This window comes from the organism of the source record quoted next, unplaced genomic scaffold, assembly GCF_019419815.1.
Source record: "Pyrus x bretschneideri cultivar Hongxiangsu unplaced genomic scaffold, Pyrus_bretschneideri_v1 Contig73, whole genome shotgun sequence".
Classification (NCBI taxonomy): Eukaryota; Viridiplantae; Streptophyta; class Magnoliopsida; order Rosales; family Rosaceae; genus Pyrus; species Pyrus x bretschneideri.
This window is the reverse complement of record NW_025999813.1, coordinates 1,724,767-1,741,770: the sequence shown is the minus strand read 5'-3', so window position 1 is coordinate 1,741,770 and position 17,004 is coordinate 1,724,767. Positions and strand designations below refer to the sequence as shown.

At 38.2% G+C, this 17,004-nt stretch overlaps 2 protein-coding genes across 2 annotated transcripts; one reads left to right on the top strand and one right to left on the bottom strand.

Moving 5' to 3' along the window:
- The first annotated feature begins 3,300 nt into the window (after nucleotides 1-3,300).
- Nucleotides 3,301-7,908, top strand: LOC103927039 (protein unc-13 homolog). Its single transcript, XM_018642537.2, has 5 exons — nucleotides 3,301-4,194; nucleotides 4,624-5,508; nucleotides 5,740-6,186; nucleotides 6,274-6,460; nucleotides 6,575-7,908. The coding sequence occupies exons 1-5, from the start codon at nucleotides 3,601-3,603 to the stop codon at nucleotides 7,552-7,554; spliced, it is 3,093 nt and encodes a 1,030-aa protein (XP_018498053.2). The 5' UTR covers nucleotides 3,301-3,600; the 3' UTR covers nucleotides 7,555-7,908.
- A 19-nt stretch (nucleotides 7,909-7,927) lies between these two features.
- Nucleotides 7,928-15,425, bottom strand: LOC103927040 (protein NRT1/ PTR FAMILY 5.2-like). Its single transcript, XM_009335938.3, has 4 exons — nucleotides 15,146-15,425; nucleotides 12,598-12,815; nucleotides 9,729-10,294; nucleotides 7,928-8,951 (listed from the first exon to the last, which is right to left on the bottom strand). The coding sequence occupies exons 1-4, from the start codon at nucleotides 15,270-15,272 to the stop codon at nucleotides 8,057-8,059; spliced, it is 1,806 nt and encodes a 601-aa protein (XP_009334213.2). The 5' UTR covers nucleotides 15,273-15,425; the 3' UTR covers nucleotides 7,928-8,056.
- Between the last annotated feature and the right edge of the window lie 1,579 nt (nucleotides 15,426-17,004).

The following is a 17,004-nucleotide window of genomic DNA, read 5'->3' as shown; positions in this document are numbered from 1 at the left end:
AATGTTGAAACAACCATATTACTTGTAGGAAAAGAAAAGTACAGAAAACGAGTACAAAATTGGATCCCAAAACACTTATGGTATGTTTGTTGCACCAGACTATCTTGGACTGAATTAACTTCAGGAACTAAGCTGGTTTGACTTAGAATAAACTAAACTAGAAGTGTTTAGTATAGTGTTGGACTAAGAGGTAGTGTAATTTACAAACTCTAATATTGCATTATTTAATTCACAATTATTAATATTTTATTATTAATCCCCTTTTTTCTCCCTCTTTTTCTCCCTTCCCTGTCCCACTTTGGAGAAATTTTTAGTTGTGACAGGAACACGGATGGTACACCACATGTTTTTATGTAAGTGGTGGAAAATTTTAATTTTTAAGTTACTAACCTTTTTAAAACACATAACCCACCATTTATATAGGGACACATGGTGTACCACCTCCTGTGATGGTCACACTGAAAAATCTCTCTCCACTTTGTCCCTCTTTTTCTTCCTTCTTCGTCTTACTCTCTTCCTTTTCCTCCCCAGATCAAACCTCGCCGAACTGGACTCTAGGAAATTTTCATGTCAACTCCCTATCGATTCCACTCTCTATCTCTATATCTCTCTATCCTTCCTCCCTTTCTCCTAGCTGCATGCTATTTGAACATAACCCTCATTGCCAAACCTCTTTTCGCGATGTGTTTTCCTCGGTCAAACCTTGTTGTATTGGATGAAGTTAGATCCACCAACAAACTCCTCACCATCTCTGGACCCAGAGTCAAGCTTTGCACTCTCGAATCTATCACAGATTCAAAGAAACCCAAACTAGCTGAGACTTCCAGGCCATTTTTCGGCCACCTTCGACCTCCGTTTTGGTCCCAATTCAAGTAGAATCCCCTAACTCCCAGCTCCAATTTGGTATTTATGTGAAAACTGGTTGTGAAACAGATTTGAAAATTGGTCGATCTTAGCTAGTCCTATGATTTTTGGGGGGTGTCGCTAAGAATTGCTAGCCCTATGGTTAGTTGAGGTGAGTGAAATTTTGTGTTGTTAAACCCAATCTCTGCAAGTAACAAACATGGGACTAGACTAACCCTTAGTTTAGTCCAGTCCAGTGAGTGTTAGAGAGGGCAAACAAATGCCCCTTAGAGTTTATTCTATATTTTCATTAAGTAGAACGTAAGCTTTTGTTGTAGCCACTAGTGTAGATATTTTAAATTGATGATCGAGTTTGTTCATCATTTTCTTCTAAGGTTGAGGATTGTATTTATTAAAAATCATCAAAATCGAAGCTAAAATGGCTGTTAAATTGTGACTTTTTGTTTCTAACTATTGAATGATTTCACCTCGTTACCTAATCATCCAACGCTTTGACATGCGAGCTTCTTGGGATAACTTCAAAAAATACAATGGATCCAAGGACACCACAAAGAAGTCAATCTCATTGAGAACTTTCTGTCAAAACAATATCACCCAAAACAGTGGTCGGAATCAAGAGATACAATTGAGTCAAAAGTTGCGTCACAAACAAGTGTGGTTGACCCCGCCGCCTGAAAACGCATATGGGCTAGGCAAACTTGATGTTTTCAAAAAGTCAAGGTTTTTCTGATTATGAGGTTCAACTTTCTATCTGTAGTATCTGGCAAAAAATCAAAATTCCCTCCAATTTAAACCACTTCTAAGTTATTCGTTTTAACTTGGAATTGGGCTTCGTTTGCTCCAACACGCTCGTTGGATCTATTTCTATTCATCTATTATAAACCAATCTCGAAACATCATAGTAAAATTTAAAATGATCAAAGTGCCCTTTAAATCACTTTTCTCAGAATTGTAAACTATATAAGAATAAATTTCAAGACGGAAAATCACATATATGTCCCTCACAGTTAAGATTTGTCCCTCATAGAAAAGCGAGAAACCTTAGCCAAAATTCCCTAGTTTGCCGACCGTAATTATTCCAAGTGAGAGATCATGCTAGCACAATCGAGTCCGCACTCCATCTTCCATTGTTGGTTTATCAATATAGATACTCCTCAACACTTGGAAAGCTTTCTCGTGAATCTTCATGAATACAAGCACAAGAATGATCATACAAAGTGGTGCACACACAACTAAGAATTCACATAAGTACTAATTCATTGGTCTTCTTCATTTATTGCATTATCTATTTACAACCAACCCTATATGTAATTGGAATTATAAATCATAATTCTTATTTATTTTTCATTGCATATTTAATTATTAAGATTAGATTAATCCCAATTATATACCGGAAATCAACTAATAGTATCAGTGAGTCATCACCAATTCTTTAGATTCACCGAGATATGCCTGGGACTGGCTCGACACTGCTTAGAAATGGCTGAGGAGCAACTTGGAATCATCAGTGCGGCTTGGAAGGCAAAAGTTGCCGCGGTAGGAGGAAAAAGGGCAAAAAATTAAAATGCCCTAAACCAGAAATGACGTCGTTTTGCTTTGTCCAACCACAAATGAAACATGTGTTTTGTTTGAATAGTAGCTTCTTTTTAAGACTAGGAGTAGGCGAACCCTTGTTTTAAGATTAGAAAATAAGGGTTTAGATATTTTGACCTAATAAACATTAAAACAATTATTAAAAATTTCCGAAGACTATAATACATCTATAAATGTAGTGTTTGGAGGACAAAAATTGGCCGCTTATGCTTGATTTGGATTAAATGTTAATTGCGCTTCATCTTCAATCGACATTAGTATATCAAAGTTCACATTCGAATTGACATCAACAATTAGCTTCAGTTTTATTCTTAGCAAACTCATGTTCTTTATCATCATGAGTCTGAGAGGGGTGTTTAGAAAAAAATAGCAATTTAGTGTATTTTATGTTAGAGTATTTTATGTATTAGGGTTTGCAGTATAAAAAATACCAGATAATGAATACAAATGTAGGAAACAATTTTCTGGCAAGTAGGTGTATGAATCTAAATCATTCTTCTCTCAATGAGCTGGAGTAGTGTAAGTAGTATCTAATCTAACTAACTAGCTAGCTAGCTAGCTTTTATTGTTAGTGATCAATCTGTTTGGTGATGAACAGATTCCAATTCACCCTAATCCAAGTATCTTTGCCAATCATTTTCCCACGTCACAATACGTACGGACGTATTCCAAATTATTTGGAAAAAGTATTCATATGATTACAATGCAAAACGATGACAAATCAGAATTTAATTAATTAAATTAAAAGAGAATATTAAATTAAGAAGCAGGAGCAACACAGCAAATATTCGGAAGCGACTTTGCTATCTATATCGCATTGCTTCTCGTTTTCTTCGCACAACAGCGTTGGCAAAGCCATCGATCGACCGATATCCCAACACTCCACACAAACAGCCCTCCTCCTCCTATTTGGGTCCTTCCTCTCTCCCCTCTCTCTCTCTCTCTCTCTCTTCTTTCTCTCTCTCCCAACACAAACCCGCTGGCATCAGCATAACCAATCGCATCTCTCCCTAATTTATTTCCTCGCTCCTTGTTCTCCTCTCTCTTTTAAGAGAAATGCCCGTTTTGTCTCTTCCGCCGGATATCTGACTTCCGACCGCTACATCATCTCCCTCTCCCTCATCCGCCCCCGCCCCAGCTTCCATGGGACCCCACCACCACTCTCGCCGCGAGTCCCTTTGCAGCTCCCTTCTTGCCCCCCGTCCGGACTACCACGACTCCGACCCTGACCTCGTCTGGCCCTTCGGCAAGCTCGAGGGCATCGACCGTGATGAGGTGCGCGAGACCACGTACGAGATCTTCTTCACGGCGTGTCGGTCATCCCCTGGCTTTGGGGGACGGAACGCCCTCGTGTTCTACTCCAACCACCAAGATAACAACAACAACAACAACAGCAATAGCAATGGTGGGGAGGGGAGCGGGTCCGGATCGGGGTCAAAGGTAAACGGGGTGGTGACTACACCGACAAGCCGGGTGAAGCGGGCGCTCGGGCTGAAGATGCTGAAGCGGTCTCCGTCGAGGAGGATGACTTCAGGTGCCGGAAATGGTGGATGGTCAAGTCCCTCCTCGCCAAACGGATCGAATAGTAGTGGCTCCCCCGGGATGTCGTACACCCTGCCGCCCTCGAGGCCGAGGCGGCCAATGACGTCGGCCGAGATCATGAGGCAGCAGATGAGGGTCACGGAAGGCAGCGATAATCGGCTGCGGAAGACGCTCATGAGGACCCTCGTAGGCCAAGTACGTATTCATTTCAATTTAGATATCTCCATGCATGCAAATGTTCCATGCATTTGCTTTATAATTAATTAATGAATGCAAATTATGAAATTTAGCACAAAGTAAAAGTTTAAGGTAATTGATGAGAATGAGCACGAAAATCATGACAATTCTGCACTCCCAAAGTAAAAGTTGAGTTTCTCACTCTCATCTTGTTTAATTTAACTTGTAACAAATGATAATTGCTGAGAATGTTACATTCCGTAGTTTCTTCAAAATCCCATAATCCCCATTTATATAAACAACTCTCACTTTTAAGACTTGTGATGTGGTCTGTAAATATGATACAAATAATTTTACGAAGTAGGAAAATGTGATGCATCATGCATGTAACACTAGTTCAATGACATTGAATTTGGTCTCTAATTAATCATGTTCTTCCTAATATAGATGGGTAGGCGAGCAGAGACCATAATCCTCCCACTAGAACTCCTTCGACATCTAAAGCCATCCGAATTCAACGACTCCCACGAGTACCATTACTGGCAAAAGCGGCAGCTCAAAATCCTCGAAGCTGGTCTTCTTCTGCACCCTTCAATCCCACTAGACAAGTCTAACACATTCGCTTTGCGTCTCAGAGAGATCATCAGAGCGGGTGACACCAAAGCCATAGATACAGGAAAGAACTCAGACACCATGAGAACCCTTTGCAACTCTGTAGTCTCCTTATCTTGGCGTAGCTCCAACGGAACTCCAACAGATGTGTGTCACTGGGCTGATGGCTACCCCCTCAACATCCACCTCTATGTTGCTCTCTTACAATCAGTCTTCGACATCAGAGATGAGACATTAGTATTAGATGAAGTCGATGAACTGTTGGAGCTGATGAAGAAGACATGGTCGACCTTGGGGATCACTAGGCCAATACACAATGTGTGCTTTACATGGGTGTTGTTTCAGCAATACGTGCAAACCGCACAGATTGAGCCCGACCTTTTGTGTGCTGCTCATGCTATGCTTGCAGAAGTGGCGAACAATGCCAAGAGGCCGGATAGAGAGGCTTTGTATGTCAAGATATTGTCTTCGGTGTTGAGCTCAATGCAGGGGTGGGCGGAGAAGAAATTGCTTCGGTACCATGATTATTTCCAAAGAGGTACAGTTGGCCAAATTGAGAACCTTCTCCCTTTGGCCTTGTCATCCTCCAAGATCTTGGGTGAAGATGTTACAATCACAGAAAGGGGAGGAGGAGTGAAAGGTGATATAAAGGTGGTGGACAACTCCGGTGACCGCGTGGACTACTACATTCGATCTTCTATGAAACATGCTTTTGCAAAGGTTTATATGTTGCAGCCCATTTGCTTGTTTGACACGCTTCTTACATATCATTATAGATGAGTAATGTTCTTTAACCAGATATCCGGTATGTTATGTTATCCAACAGTGAATCAAGACCGGACATGATTTCACAGTTTGGTAAAATAGCATGCCAATGTGACAATAGGCACTTCCCATTACACCGTACAAATGTAATAGAGATATGCTTCTTATCTTCACATTTTTGTGTAGATTATGGAAGCTGGAAATGTCACTGAAGTGGCAGAAGATGCAGTGACTGATACGTTGTTTCAGTTAGCTCAAGAGACAGAGGAGTTGGCCTTGAAAGAGAGGGAAAGCTTCAGTCCTATACTCAAGAGGTGGCACACAACTGCAGCTGGTGTCGCGGCTGTGACACTGCACAACTGCTATGGAGCTGTGTTGAAGCAATACTTAAATGGAGTCTCCACGCTTTCAGGTGAGACAGTTGAGATATTGCAAAGGGCAGGAAAACTAGAAAAGGTTTTGCTCCAAATGGTGGTTGAGGACTCTGCTGAGTGCGAAGATGGCGGCAAAGCAATCGTTAGAGAGATGGTTCCGTATGAAGTTGATACCATCATAATGAACCTCTTAAAAAGATGGATTCATGAGAGATTAAAGAGAGGGAAAGAGTGTGTTCACCGTGCGAAAGAAAGCGAGGTATGTTTTACACTTGCTTTATAACCGTATTTGATAAAAATCCATTTTTGAATTTGAGCTTAAATGAACAAGATATTTGTGTTGTAGACATGGAATCCAAAGTCTAAATCGGAACCTTATGCGCAATCAGCTGAGGAGCTAATGAAACTGGCCAAGGAAACCATGGATGACTTCTTCGAAATTCCAATAGGAATTACTGAAGATATAGTTCAAGATCTTGCAGATGGGTTGGAGCATCTCTTCAAGGAATATACTTCATTTGTCGCATCTTGTGGTAAGAGCCATTATTTCATATTAGGGATCAGTAATATGATGTCATGTTATGTTTTGGTATAAGATTAAGATTTTGGTAAAATTTTGTGCTGATCAAGGGATATTTCTTTCTCAGGTTCAAAACAGAGTTATATCCCTACACTTCCTCCTCTAACAAGATGCAATCGAGACTCAAAGTTCCTTAAGCTGTGGAAAAAAGCTAGCCCTTGTAGCATTGGAGCTGAAGGTTTTCACCCAAATGGAACAAATGACGGTCACCATCCTCGTCCATCAACGAGTAGAGGAACACAACGCCTCTACATCCGCCTTAACACTTTGCATTATCTCCTTCCCCACCTTCATTCTCTTGACAAAAACCTCTCCCTCTCACCTCGAATCATTCCTTCAACACCTCGCAGTCGTCCTGCCAAGAACCGCAAGAGTCACAGCAATGCCTCTTCCTACTTTGAATTTGCAGTGTCAGGTATCCAATCGGCCTGCCAACATGTCTCGGAAGTCGCTGGCTATCGCTTGATCTTCCTCGACTCAAACTCAGTCTTCTACGAGAGCCTCTATGTTGGTGATGTAGCCAATGCAAGAATAAGACCTGCGTTGCGAATTATCAAGCAGAATCTCACTCTCTTGGGAGCAATTCTCACCGACAAAGCTCAGGCCTTAGCGATCAAGGAAGTAATGAAGGCCTCTTTCGAAGCATTCCTCATGGTTTTGGTTGCTGGAGGAAGTTCCCGAGTGTTTTATCGAACTTACCATGAGATGATACAGGAAGATTTCGACAGCTTAAAACGTGTTTTTTGCACTTGCGGAGAAGGGTTGATAGCTAAGGATGTGGTGGAACATGAGGCAGAGACAGCAGAAGGGGTGATAGAGCTGATGGGGCAATGTACTGAACAACTCGTGGAGGACTTCAGCATTGTGACATGCGAAAAAAGTGGGATTGGAGTTGTGGGATCAGGGCAAAGGCTGCCTATGCCTCCGACAACAGCGCGGTGGAACAGATCAGATCCAAACACAATATTGAGGGTGTTATGCCACAGGAATGACAAAGCAGCAAACCAATTCTTGAAAAGGACATTCCAGCTAGCAAAGAGGAGGTGATGGGAATAGTTTTTCATGTACATGTGAGGCCAATGTGTAAGTATTTACGGAGCATTTTAGAACCAACTTCTGGCGTTGTGACTAAAGAAGAAATATTCAAGGGAAAAGTGAGGGGGCGCATGCATTGTATCCAAGCCTATAGAACTTTCAATGCCAAACCAAATATATTGCGGGGGATCGCGATGGAGAGATGATTGTACAAATTTTTCATTGTGATTTGTAGGTATTGATTGTTAATCCTCGTCCCCAATTGGGACATTGTTGTATTGAATCATAGCCGTTGTGCGCAAATGGAGTTTATGAAGGTCATTTTTCGCAAAACAAATCAACTCTTAATATATTTTTACGCCATAATTTGTCTGCAAAAGCTAAACAGATTCAAGAGTTGTTTCTATTCAGATGTTCTGATGTTTATATTTTATTTTTCTTATTTCATTGACAATTTTGTAATACAATCAAACATGCACAAAGCTGAGAACAATAACAAGGGTCACCCTTTAAGTCAGTTATTAGTTGGCCTATTTCTTGAATCGCCTTCGTTGGACGCCTTGTACGTCGTCTCCCTCAGTTCTTCCGTGAGCACTTCTATCGAATCTGAAATTTCAGCCTTGTACACATACATCTTAGTCATAAACAAGAAGAAAATAATGTTCAAGATGTTTAGTACCGTGAAAAATGCGTAGTAGTAATCAAGATGAGAAGCATTAAGGTTGTTCAGAATCCATCCTTTGTGGCCATGCTTTTTGGTTATGTGAGAAATTGTTGAAAGAAGGAAACTACTAATAAAGTTTCCCATTCCTAAAGTGGTCATGGAAAAGGATGTCCCAAGACTCTTCATGCTTTCTGGTGCCTGATCGTAGAAAAACTCAATCTTGGCAACCTCTAGAAAAGCATCAGCTGTTCCCATAAGCACAAATTGAGGAAGTATAACAAATATAGTGATTGGAACTTGTCCTCCACTCTCGACTACTCCATGTTGCTTCGCAAGATGAAGCCTGTACCTTTCTGTTAGAGATGCAACGACCATAATCAAAATGTGGAGAACCATTCCAATTCCCATTCTTTGAAGGAGAGTGATTCCTCTAGGGTTTTTGGTCACTCTTCGCATGATCTTGACAAAGAATCGGTCATAGAGCACGATGCTTACAAGCATGGAGAGGGTCACAAATGCGGCTAAACTTGCAGGGGGGATTTTGAAGCTTCCGAGTGATCGATCAAGGGTTGTGCCTTGTTTGACAAATAGGGTATTAATCTGTGCAACCATAGTGCTTGGTACAAATGTGGCTACCAAGATTGGAATCATTCTTAGCATTTGCTTGGTCTCTTCTACTTGGGTTACCGAGCATAACATCCATGGACTAGTTGAGCCTGTTTTCACAGCAGCTTTGTTGAGAAACCTGCATGAATGTACACATTAATTACAAAAATCAAAATCTTCATGGGAACTGTTATTAACAATCCGAAAATCTCAATCTACACTCCTTACAAGTGTATTTTTCTTTCTAATTATAGAAAGCTTGGAATGCCAAATGAGATTTTTAGAGTGCCAATAACAATTCTCAATCTTCATAAAAGAGACGGCTAACTTGAAGGCTTACTCTACAGTCACAACTAGACCTGATATTTTAGACCCGACCCGTTAACCTAACCCAACCCGCCCGTTAAGATTAGTAATTGTACAAGGTCTAGAATTTATATGTATACTGCATTGAAATATATTTTAAGCTCAACATCAACATATAGAATATCAAATGTCTAAAGGAAAATGATTATCACATGACCTTTTTCTCTTTCTGCACACCCTTGATTATTTTTGTCCATTGATTTTTCTTTGATTTTTATTCATTCCAATGACTAGAAATAAACAAAATGTGTACGTGGAAAAACAGTGTGTGAAATTCATTTTCAATGCATAAACCAACATTAATGTGGTAGTTATGGGCGTAACCAGGATGACAACAATGTGGAAACACTTGGCTGTGTTGTGTTAGGGTAGAAGTTTGTGCCAAGTTAGAGTTAAATTGAATAGGTATATATCCTCACGCACAAAAGTTTAGAACATAAAAAGTATATTGGGCTTTTGTGTTACTCGTTTAGCCCTCCATGTAGTTACGTCCCTAATAGTAGACAAGATAGTATAAGCAATAGCTTAAAAGAAATGTATATACACAAACCTTAGGGTTGGTGTGGAATCAATCCTGAATTTTCCCTTCTTTTCATACTCCTCCAAGTTAAGCTCATGGAGCTCCTTAGGGTCAATAGGGAGTGTCACACTTCCTTTCCTCAATGCAGCCACTATGACCTCAGCCATCCTTGTGAAGGGACTTCCACTTGGCACCTTGTGCCTATAAAATGGTGTGCCAGCCAAGAATATCAAAACAGATAAGAGAAGCCCAAGAGTTGGAAGCCCATATCCTAAGGCCCAGCCCACATTGTCCTGAATGTAGACAAGCACCGTGTTGGCAAAGAGTGTCCCAAAGAAGATGCTGAACATCCACCAGTTGAAGAAGGAAAGCTTATATTTCTTCTCCTTGGGGTCAAAATCGTCAAATTGTTCTGCTCCAATGGTTGAGATGTTGGGCTTGGTCCCACCTGTTCCAATGGCAAGAGTGTATAGGGCCCCATAGAACACGGCTAAATGGAGTGTGGAGGCCTTCTTGCAGTTTTCCACATGGGGATCTAGGCAAGGAGGTGGTTTGAGGGAAGGAAGTGAAACTGCTAGAGTTAATACAGACATTCCCTGCAAATTATTCAAAATTTGTTAATTAACAACCACAGTTCTTGTATCGGGAACATTATCACATACCGTTTAATATTCTCATGCTCTAATATGAAAAACGACATTGTTGAATGTTCTACTTTTAAAGTATATTAACAAAAAAAAAAAAAAAAAAAAGAGACAAATATGTGTATAATTTGAGTAGAATAATAACATTATATGACAGTAATTCAAACAGACATCAAAACTGCTGCCTAAATAATTAATTAGTGTTTTCAACAAGATATAGCAACTGTCATGAACTAATATTGTTGATTGCGTTTGACCCCAATCAGATGTCACAACCAATTAGTTTTTTTTTTTGTACGTCCTGATCCATCTGCCAGAAATACTATTTTTTTATGGTTGTTTCAAAGATGATGGCGGTGGCGGCATCATTCGCGGTGGCAATGGAACAATGGTGGTGGTTGTAATTGTACGTGGTGGTGACAACGGCGGTGACGATGGTGGTGGCGACAGTGGCAATGTTAGCAGCGATAATGGTAGAAATATGGTAGTGGTGCCAATAATGAGGTGTGGTGGTCGGGGTTCAAAGGTAACAATGGTGACAGTTGTGGTTGTGGTAGTGGCGGTTGCAACAATGATGGTTTTCTGGTAATGGCAATGGTGATGTTACGTTGTGGTAGTTGTGGTGGTGGTGGTGGTGGTGGTGGTGCTAATGGCTGGGGTGATGTTAGGTGGTGGCAATCACTTTGTTCTCCAAGAGATAAAATGTCTATAGAAGGATAACTAATGTCATTTAAAAACTAATAAGGATGTTACAGAAATTAAAAATATTTACTAAATGTTCAACTCTGTTTTTTATGAAAGAACCTTTTAAAATTAACCTGCAAACTACTTTTAAAAGTTGCTGCCTCTTTTTTTTTTTAAAACATGCATGATATTTTTAGCTTTGCCAAACATTTTTATTGCTTAATTTAAAGTGAAGTAGTTTTTAGTGAAAAACAAAACCAATCAGAGCCTTAGACTTTGGGAAAAAAAAAAAACCTTTTAGAGTTTAGAATGTGTTATCCAAATACATTTTTTTACTTTCCACATACTCTTCTAAATTTTCGATCTCGTATCAAATAAATTGAAGAACATCAAAGAATAAAAATTAATACCAATAAACTGTAATTTGGACCAGATCCGCATGCATATGTTTTTGTGGACATGTGGAGTTGACTAGAGGGACGTACAAGAAATAAAGAGGCTAAAACGTAGACGTAGACAAAGACCCAGATGTGGATGAGGACGTAGGCTAGTACCGGCGCCGGCCAGAGAAATTGAAGATAGAAAAGTCAAGTTGTGGCATCAACACTCTAGATGACAAGGACGTCCTTAACCTTACGTATAAAAACAGATTTTCCAAGTCAAACTTTCACACATCAGTAATCCAAGTATTGCTGACCAATGTGATTCATTAGTTTCTCGATCTATATATCCAAAGTTTGAAGTTTACCATTAATTAATCTCAATAATTATCTAATATAATTTAAATTGTGAGATAGTTCCGTAATTAATAATTAAATTGTGATCAACTATGTATTGATCAATTGGTTTGGTGTAGGACCTACGTCAGTTCTGCACTAATATAATAAACGGTTCGTTGAAAACACCTGTAATGGAATATATTTGCATGTTGTTGCAATTTTCTACCCTAATTAATAATTACCCATTATTTATTCAAGTACGGGATTTTTCATACTAAATTACTAAATAATTGAAAATAGTTTCTTTCTAGACAATTGTCTGATTTGTTAGGTTTGTTAGACTGTTAAAATAAGAATAAAGTGAATCTTTGTTTAAAATATGATCCGGATTTACGGTTTGATAATATATCATACTGAGTTGAATATGACAATATAAAGTATAAACATTTGTATGGCAACTTAATTTGATACTAAATATATATATTGTTTACAACTAATATTATTACTAAGTTAAACTAAAGGATTGGATGAAGGTTTGAAAGTGTGAAGCTGTGTTGAAGAGAAAAGTCTTATTCACTATGACAATCTATGTTGTGAGCCAGAAGTTTCATTTTAAGAAATGTTCTCTTGTTAGACAGTAACCTCACATCAATCGATTGTGAATTTAAATCAAAGTTCATGTGCTTTTATTCAAAATGTATGATTCAGATTAGTATTACATAACATGTATATTGGACTTAATTAGTATAATATCGGCGTTTTTAAGTTTGAAACGACGGTAGAAATTGGACTAGCCAGTGCAGTTTTGACAGAGATAACTGAAGTACGTTGAAGTTTGAAGGGCATACGTACCGATAGGTAGATTAGGGAAGCGATGAGGAATGTCCAATAACGACCGAGATGAGCATCGGCGACATATGCGCCCAAAATAGGAGTGATCCAAATGGTGCCAACCCAGTTGGTTACATTATTAGCAGACGTGACAGTGCCTTGATGAAGCTTCTTTGTCAAATACAAGATCAAGTTGGACGATATTCCATAGTATGCCATGCGTTCAAACACCTCATACACTGCATGAAAATATTATAAAGTCAAACCAAATCAATGGGGAAGCATAAGGGTTACACACACAATTCAATGACTGGTGGGCATTCAATATTGCATGTAATAAAGTGCAAGTAGGGTATGAATGGATAGGCGAAAATTATTTCCGGTGCATGGTATGCATCTAATAAACGAATGGTTGATTATACAGTTATAAGGATCTAGCTATCAAATTCAATTCATATCTGAATTTGACGATTGGTGGGCATTCAATATTGCATATAATAAAGGGCAAGTTGGGTATGCCTGGATATTGATATACGAAAATTTTGTTTCGGTATATTGTATGCATCAAATAAAAGAATAGCTGGTTATGCAGCTAAAGATCTAACTATCAAGATTTAATTGGGAAGAGTATAGGCAGTTAAAAATCTAACAAGAAAAATTTAGTCCCCAAGAATTCAACACCCGTGAATACTAAAAAAAACTAGTAGATATGAGGTGGAGGACAGAGTGGTACGAGAGGTCGATCTGCATTCGGTGCATGTGAATATTATCTACTTAGGGTTTTTTTTTTCGAGTGTGCTAATGGATTTGCGTGTTTTGACTGACCGAGTAGATAGCTGAAGATAAAATAAATATCTAAAGCAGCAGGTATTGTTTGTTTGAAATATCAAACTGACTGCCATTAACAATTTGCTTTGAATCGCTAAAGCAATATATCTTTAAATATCTATAGAGATATATCTATTTGATTCAGTGGCTAAGATTGATTAGTGTGCATGTTTCATTTAAATAATTGTGGGTTTAACTTGTAGTGTAATGATGTCAAGTTGTATTTTCCATGAACGTGGCCGGACAAAAGAGAAGAGCAAATATATAAAGAAGGATTCTATATCCTACATGTGAATAACCTATGACATTATGGCAGGTGCAAGGTTTCTTTTGTGTGCATGTGTTTTTGATACAAACGATATTAGTAAAATGAACAATTTAACATCGAATCTCAGTGTATTAACCGTTGGGACTATATGGTTTTTTCAATGTATGTGCATATACTTATTTATGTATAAACGAGTGAGAGAGAGATGGGTCGACCAGTGTAAATGCAAAGAAAATTAATATCAGCATATCTTTTTCTCTCTCTGCACACTTTTTTTTTTTTTTTTTTTTTCAATTAGAAGGCCAAAAGTAAACATAAATGTGTGGAGGAAAAAAATTGATACGAAACAAATCACTTATTGATGCAAGAGAAATACTATGAGACCGCTTTCAAAGATGAGACTCTCTATAACCTCTATCACCTCATATTTTTTACACAATATAGTATAATATTAATATGAAAATTAACATTAAACACAAAAGTATCAAACGATCTACGTAGAATCCCACTTTAAAAGTACTCTCAGCATTTCCTCATCGATGCTAGTGTTGGCCAACCACGTTTGACTTAAAACTGAGAAGGGAAATAAATATTACGAATTTAATTTGCAGCTGAGACAAGAGAAAATGAAACTGTAGTTAATATGAAAGTATGGACTAAGATATATGGATGTCGGTCGTGCAGGGATTAAGATTCTCTTCCTTTCTCTTTCCATCTCATTTCATTCCCTTCTCTCACATTCTCAATTTTATTCTTTTTTTTTTCTATAAAAGAAAAAATTAATATAAGATGTTAACGTGATTTAACCGTGACCGTTCAAATAGGAGGGAAGGGAAAAAAAAAAAAAAGAAGGAGAGAATCATATTCCGTTGGGCAGTGGGTAGACCCTCATTCAAGGGCCAGATCAGTGAACTGTCAAATAAATAATGCACAATTTTAGCTTGTCAACCAGTAACCTAATGAAAGGCTAAAGCAAAACTATGTATGTAACTAACGTTTTAGTTTCTTCTTCTGCGAGTGCATTTTCAGGCATAGAATTAATGAATTCTCTGTAACTATTGTCTCTCTGAACATATTCCAAAGTAGTAAATCACTGCTAATGGAGAAGTGGAGAAGAGCAATCCGAGCTTAATTTGGATCATCTTCGAATATTGAGAAGATAAATACCATTAGAAAAAAAACCTATTTAAAGCGTACTCTCTGAGTCTGTGTTAGTCATACCATTAAAGAAAGACCTATTTAGGATGTACTTTCTAAGTCTGTATTGAGGACTCATGCCCACTAAAACATCAGAGCAGGAGGGATATATTAGTTTCGAATCCCCTCCAAGTTTCATGGAGTCACCTACCACCTATAAGGCCGACCTTGAGATTTCTGAGAATGGAGCACTAATAACTATAGACAAATAGACTCTATAATCCTTTGAAGCATGAGAGTGTTGAAGGAGAAGAGAGGGAGATAAGTTATACGTACCAACAACAAAAGAGCAAGCATTCCATCCCCCTCTCTTGGATCGGAGGACGGGGTTTCCTTTGAGATCCACAGTCCCATCTTGTGTATACTCATCAACCCTCCTTTGCCCAGCTTCTTCACCTTCCATTATCCCTAGCTTACTTGTTTTCCTTTGGCAGCACAAGAACTAGCAGTTAGCTTCTGCAGCTAGAGCAGAGGCTAGAGCTCTCGGTTTTATTCTTCACTTGCTTAGTTGACCTTTTTACACAGACCTCAAATTGAATACTGCGCTGTCGGGTTAGACTACTTGAAGCATTTTCATGTTAGAGAAAATTGTAGCAATGACTCTTTAACTTTAACGCAATTGGAGTAATGATCACTCAACTAAAAATTTATGACCATTGGTCTCTTAACTCATCAAAATATGTAGGGTAAATTACAAAGAACTACCTCAACTATTGGTATCACGATACTTTCGTACATTATCTTTTAAAATTGACAATGTCATACCTCATCTTACGAATTTGTGCCAATGTCAAAACTCTGTCAGTTTTTCTGTTAATTTCTCCATTAAGTGCTGACGTGGCTAGAGACGGAATCCTTTTTTTTTATTAAAAAAATTAATTAAATATTAAAAAATTAAAAACAAAAACCAAAAAAAAAACCTATCAACCCATGTCCCCCCTCCCTAGATCCCCTTCTCTCCCACCCAACCCTCTCTCTCTCTCTCTCTCTCTCTCTCTCTCTCTCTCTCTCTCTCTCTCTCTCTCTCTCCCTGCAACTTGTTATTATTTGTATAGTTAAATGAATAGTAGACACTCCCTGTCAATTGCCGTACATGTTAAAAAGCCTCTTATACCCTTTCGTAACTATCTCACTCATCCTTAAGCTAAACATAAAAAAAATCCTCAGTAGTCAATACCACACTCGAGATTCCAATCCCGAAACCAATCGGCAGAGGTAAATTAATAGAAATTAAAAATTAGATTAGGAAGGAACTTTAATCAAAGCATGTGGCTTTGAAAATTGTTAGTTAATAGATTGTACGTAAATATCACGTTGTTTGGTAGTATTACTCTGACAAAGTGGCCAGCCTAAACAAAGTTTTGCCGATTCACGCCGTAAATGATTTGCATTCTTCATGCCGTAAGTATATACGTTTAGCTATAATCATTCAATTACAGACTTAAAAAATATACAATTAATTGATATATCTAATAATGTAACAGATAATGCATTCCGTTGAAAAGACTGGTGGGTAATGAATGCCCACAGTACATTGGTAAAAGTTTTCCAGCATTGGTAGAAGTTTTCAATGCCCATGCAGAATAAAATTGAATTTGTAAATGCATGGAGGTTGTATTGTCAAATAAAGTGTTGTAAACTTCAATGAGCAGTTAATGCATCAGTTTGGAGTTGCTCTATAAATAGAGCACTCTGTATGTTTTCAAGTGACAGAAAATATAAAAAGAAGAGAACGAGAGAAAAGATCTGTAACATCATCTATTCCTCTGTATTTTATTTGTTATCCTCTTGTGCTATAGTTTTAGTGTGACATTTTATATTTACCTCGCACATACCATTAAAAAGGTTATCTCTCTAACTTTGAACTATTTATAACACATTCTTCATTCGCAGTGCAAGCATATATATTCACCACAGTAGTTGGAGTATCACAAAATAAAAAGTAAAGTGAATAGTATTATGATTGATTTTTTAATGTAAAATGTGGTTTTTCGTTAAAATGAATAATACCGGAAACTTTTTGTTAAAGTTCCCAATACATACATACATATATATACACACGTATATATATACGTATATATATATATATATATATATTAATGAGACCATCTAGTGACTTTGCCTATGCAATCCAC

What these genes read in the sequence shown, in the direction of transcription:
- LOC103927039 (XM_018642537.2), top strand. Translation starts at nt 3,601, where the DNA reads ATGGGACCCCACCACCACTCTCGCCGCGAGTCCCTTTGCAGCTCCCTT. An exon ending in TGAGGACCCTCGTAGGCCAA is followed by an intron (nt 4,195 to 4,623) that starts GTACGTATTCAT and finishes TTCCTAATATAG; the next exon opens with ATGGGTAGGCGAGCAGAGAC. An exon ending in TGAAACATGCTTTTGCAAAG is followed by an intron (nt 5,509 to 5,739) that starts GTTTATATGTTG and finishes ATTTTTGTGTAG; the next exon opens with ATTATGGAAGCTGGAAATGT.
- LOC103927040 (XM_009335938.3), bottom strand. Translation starts at nt 15,272, where the DNA reads ATGGAAGGTGAAGAAGCTGGGCAAAGGAGGGTTGATGAGTATACACAA. An exon ending in TGCTTGCTCTTTTGTTGTTG is followed by an intron (nt 12,816 to 15,145) that starts GTACGTATAACT and finishes ATTTTCATGCAG; the next exon opens with TGTATGAGGTGTTTGAACGC. An exon ending in GATTCCACACCAACCCTAAG is followed by an intron (nt 8,952 to 9,728) that starts GTTTGTGTATAT and finishes ACATTCATGCAG; the next exon opens with GTTTCTCAACAAAGCTGCTG.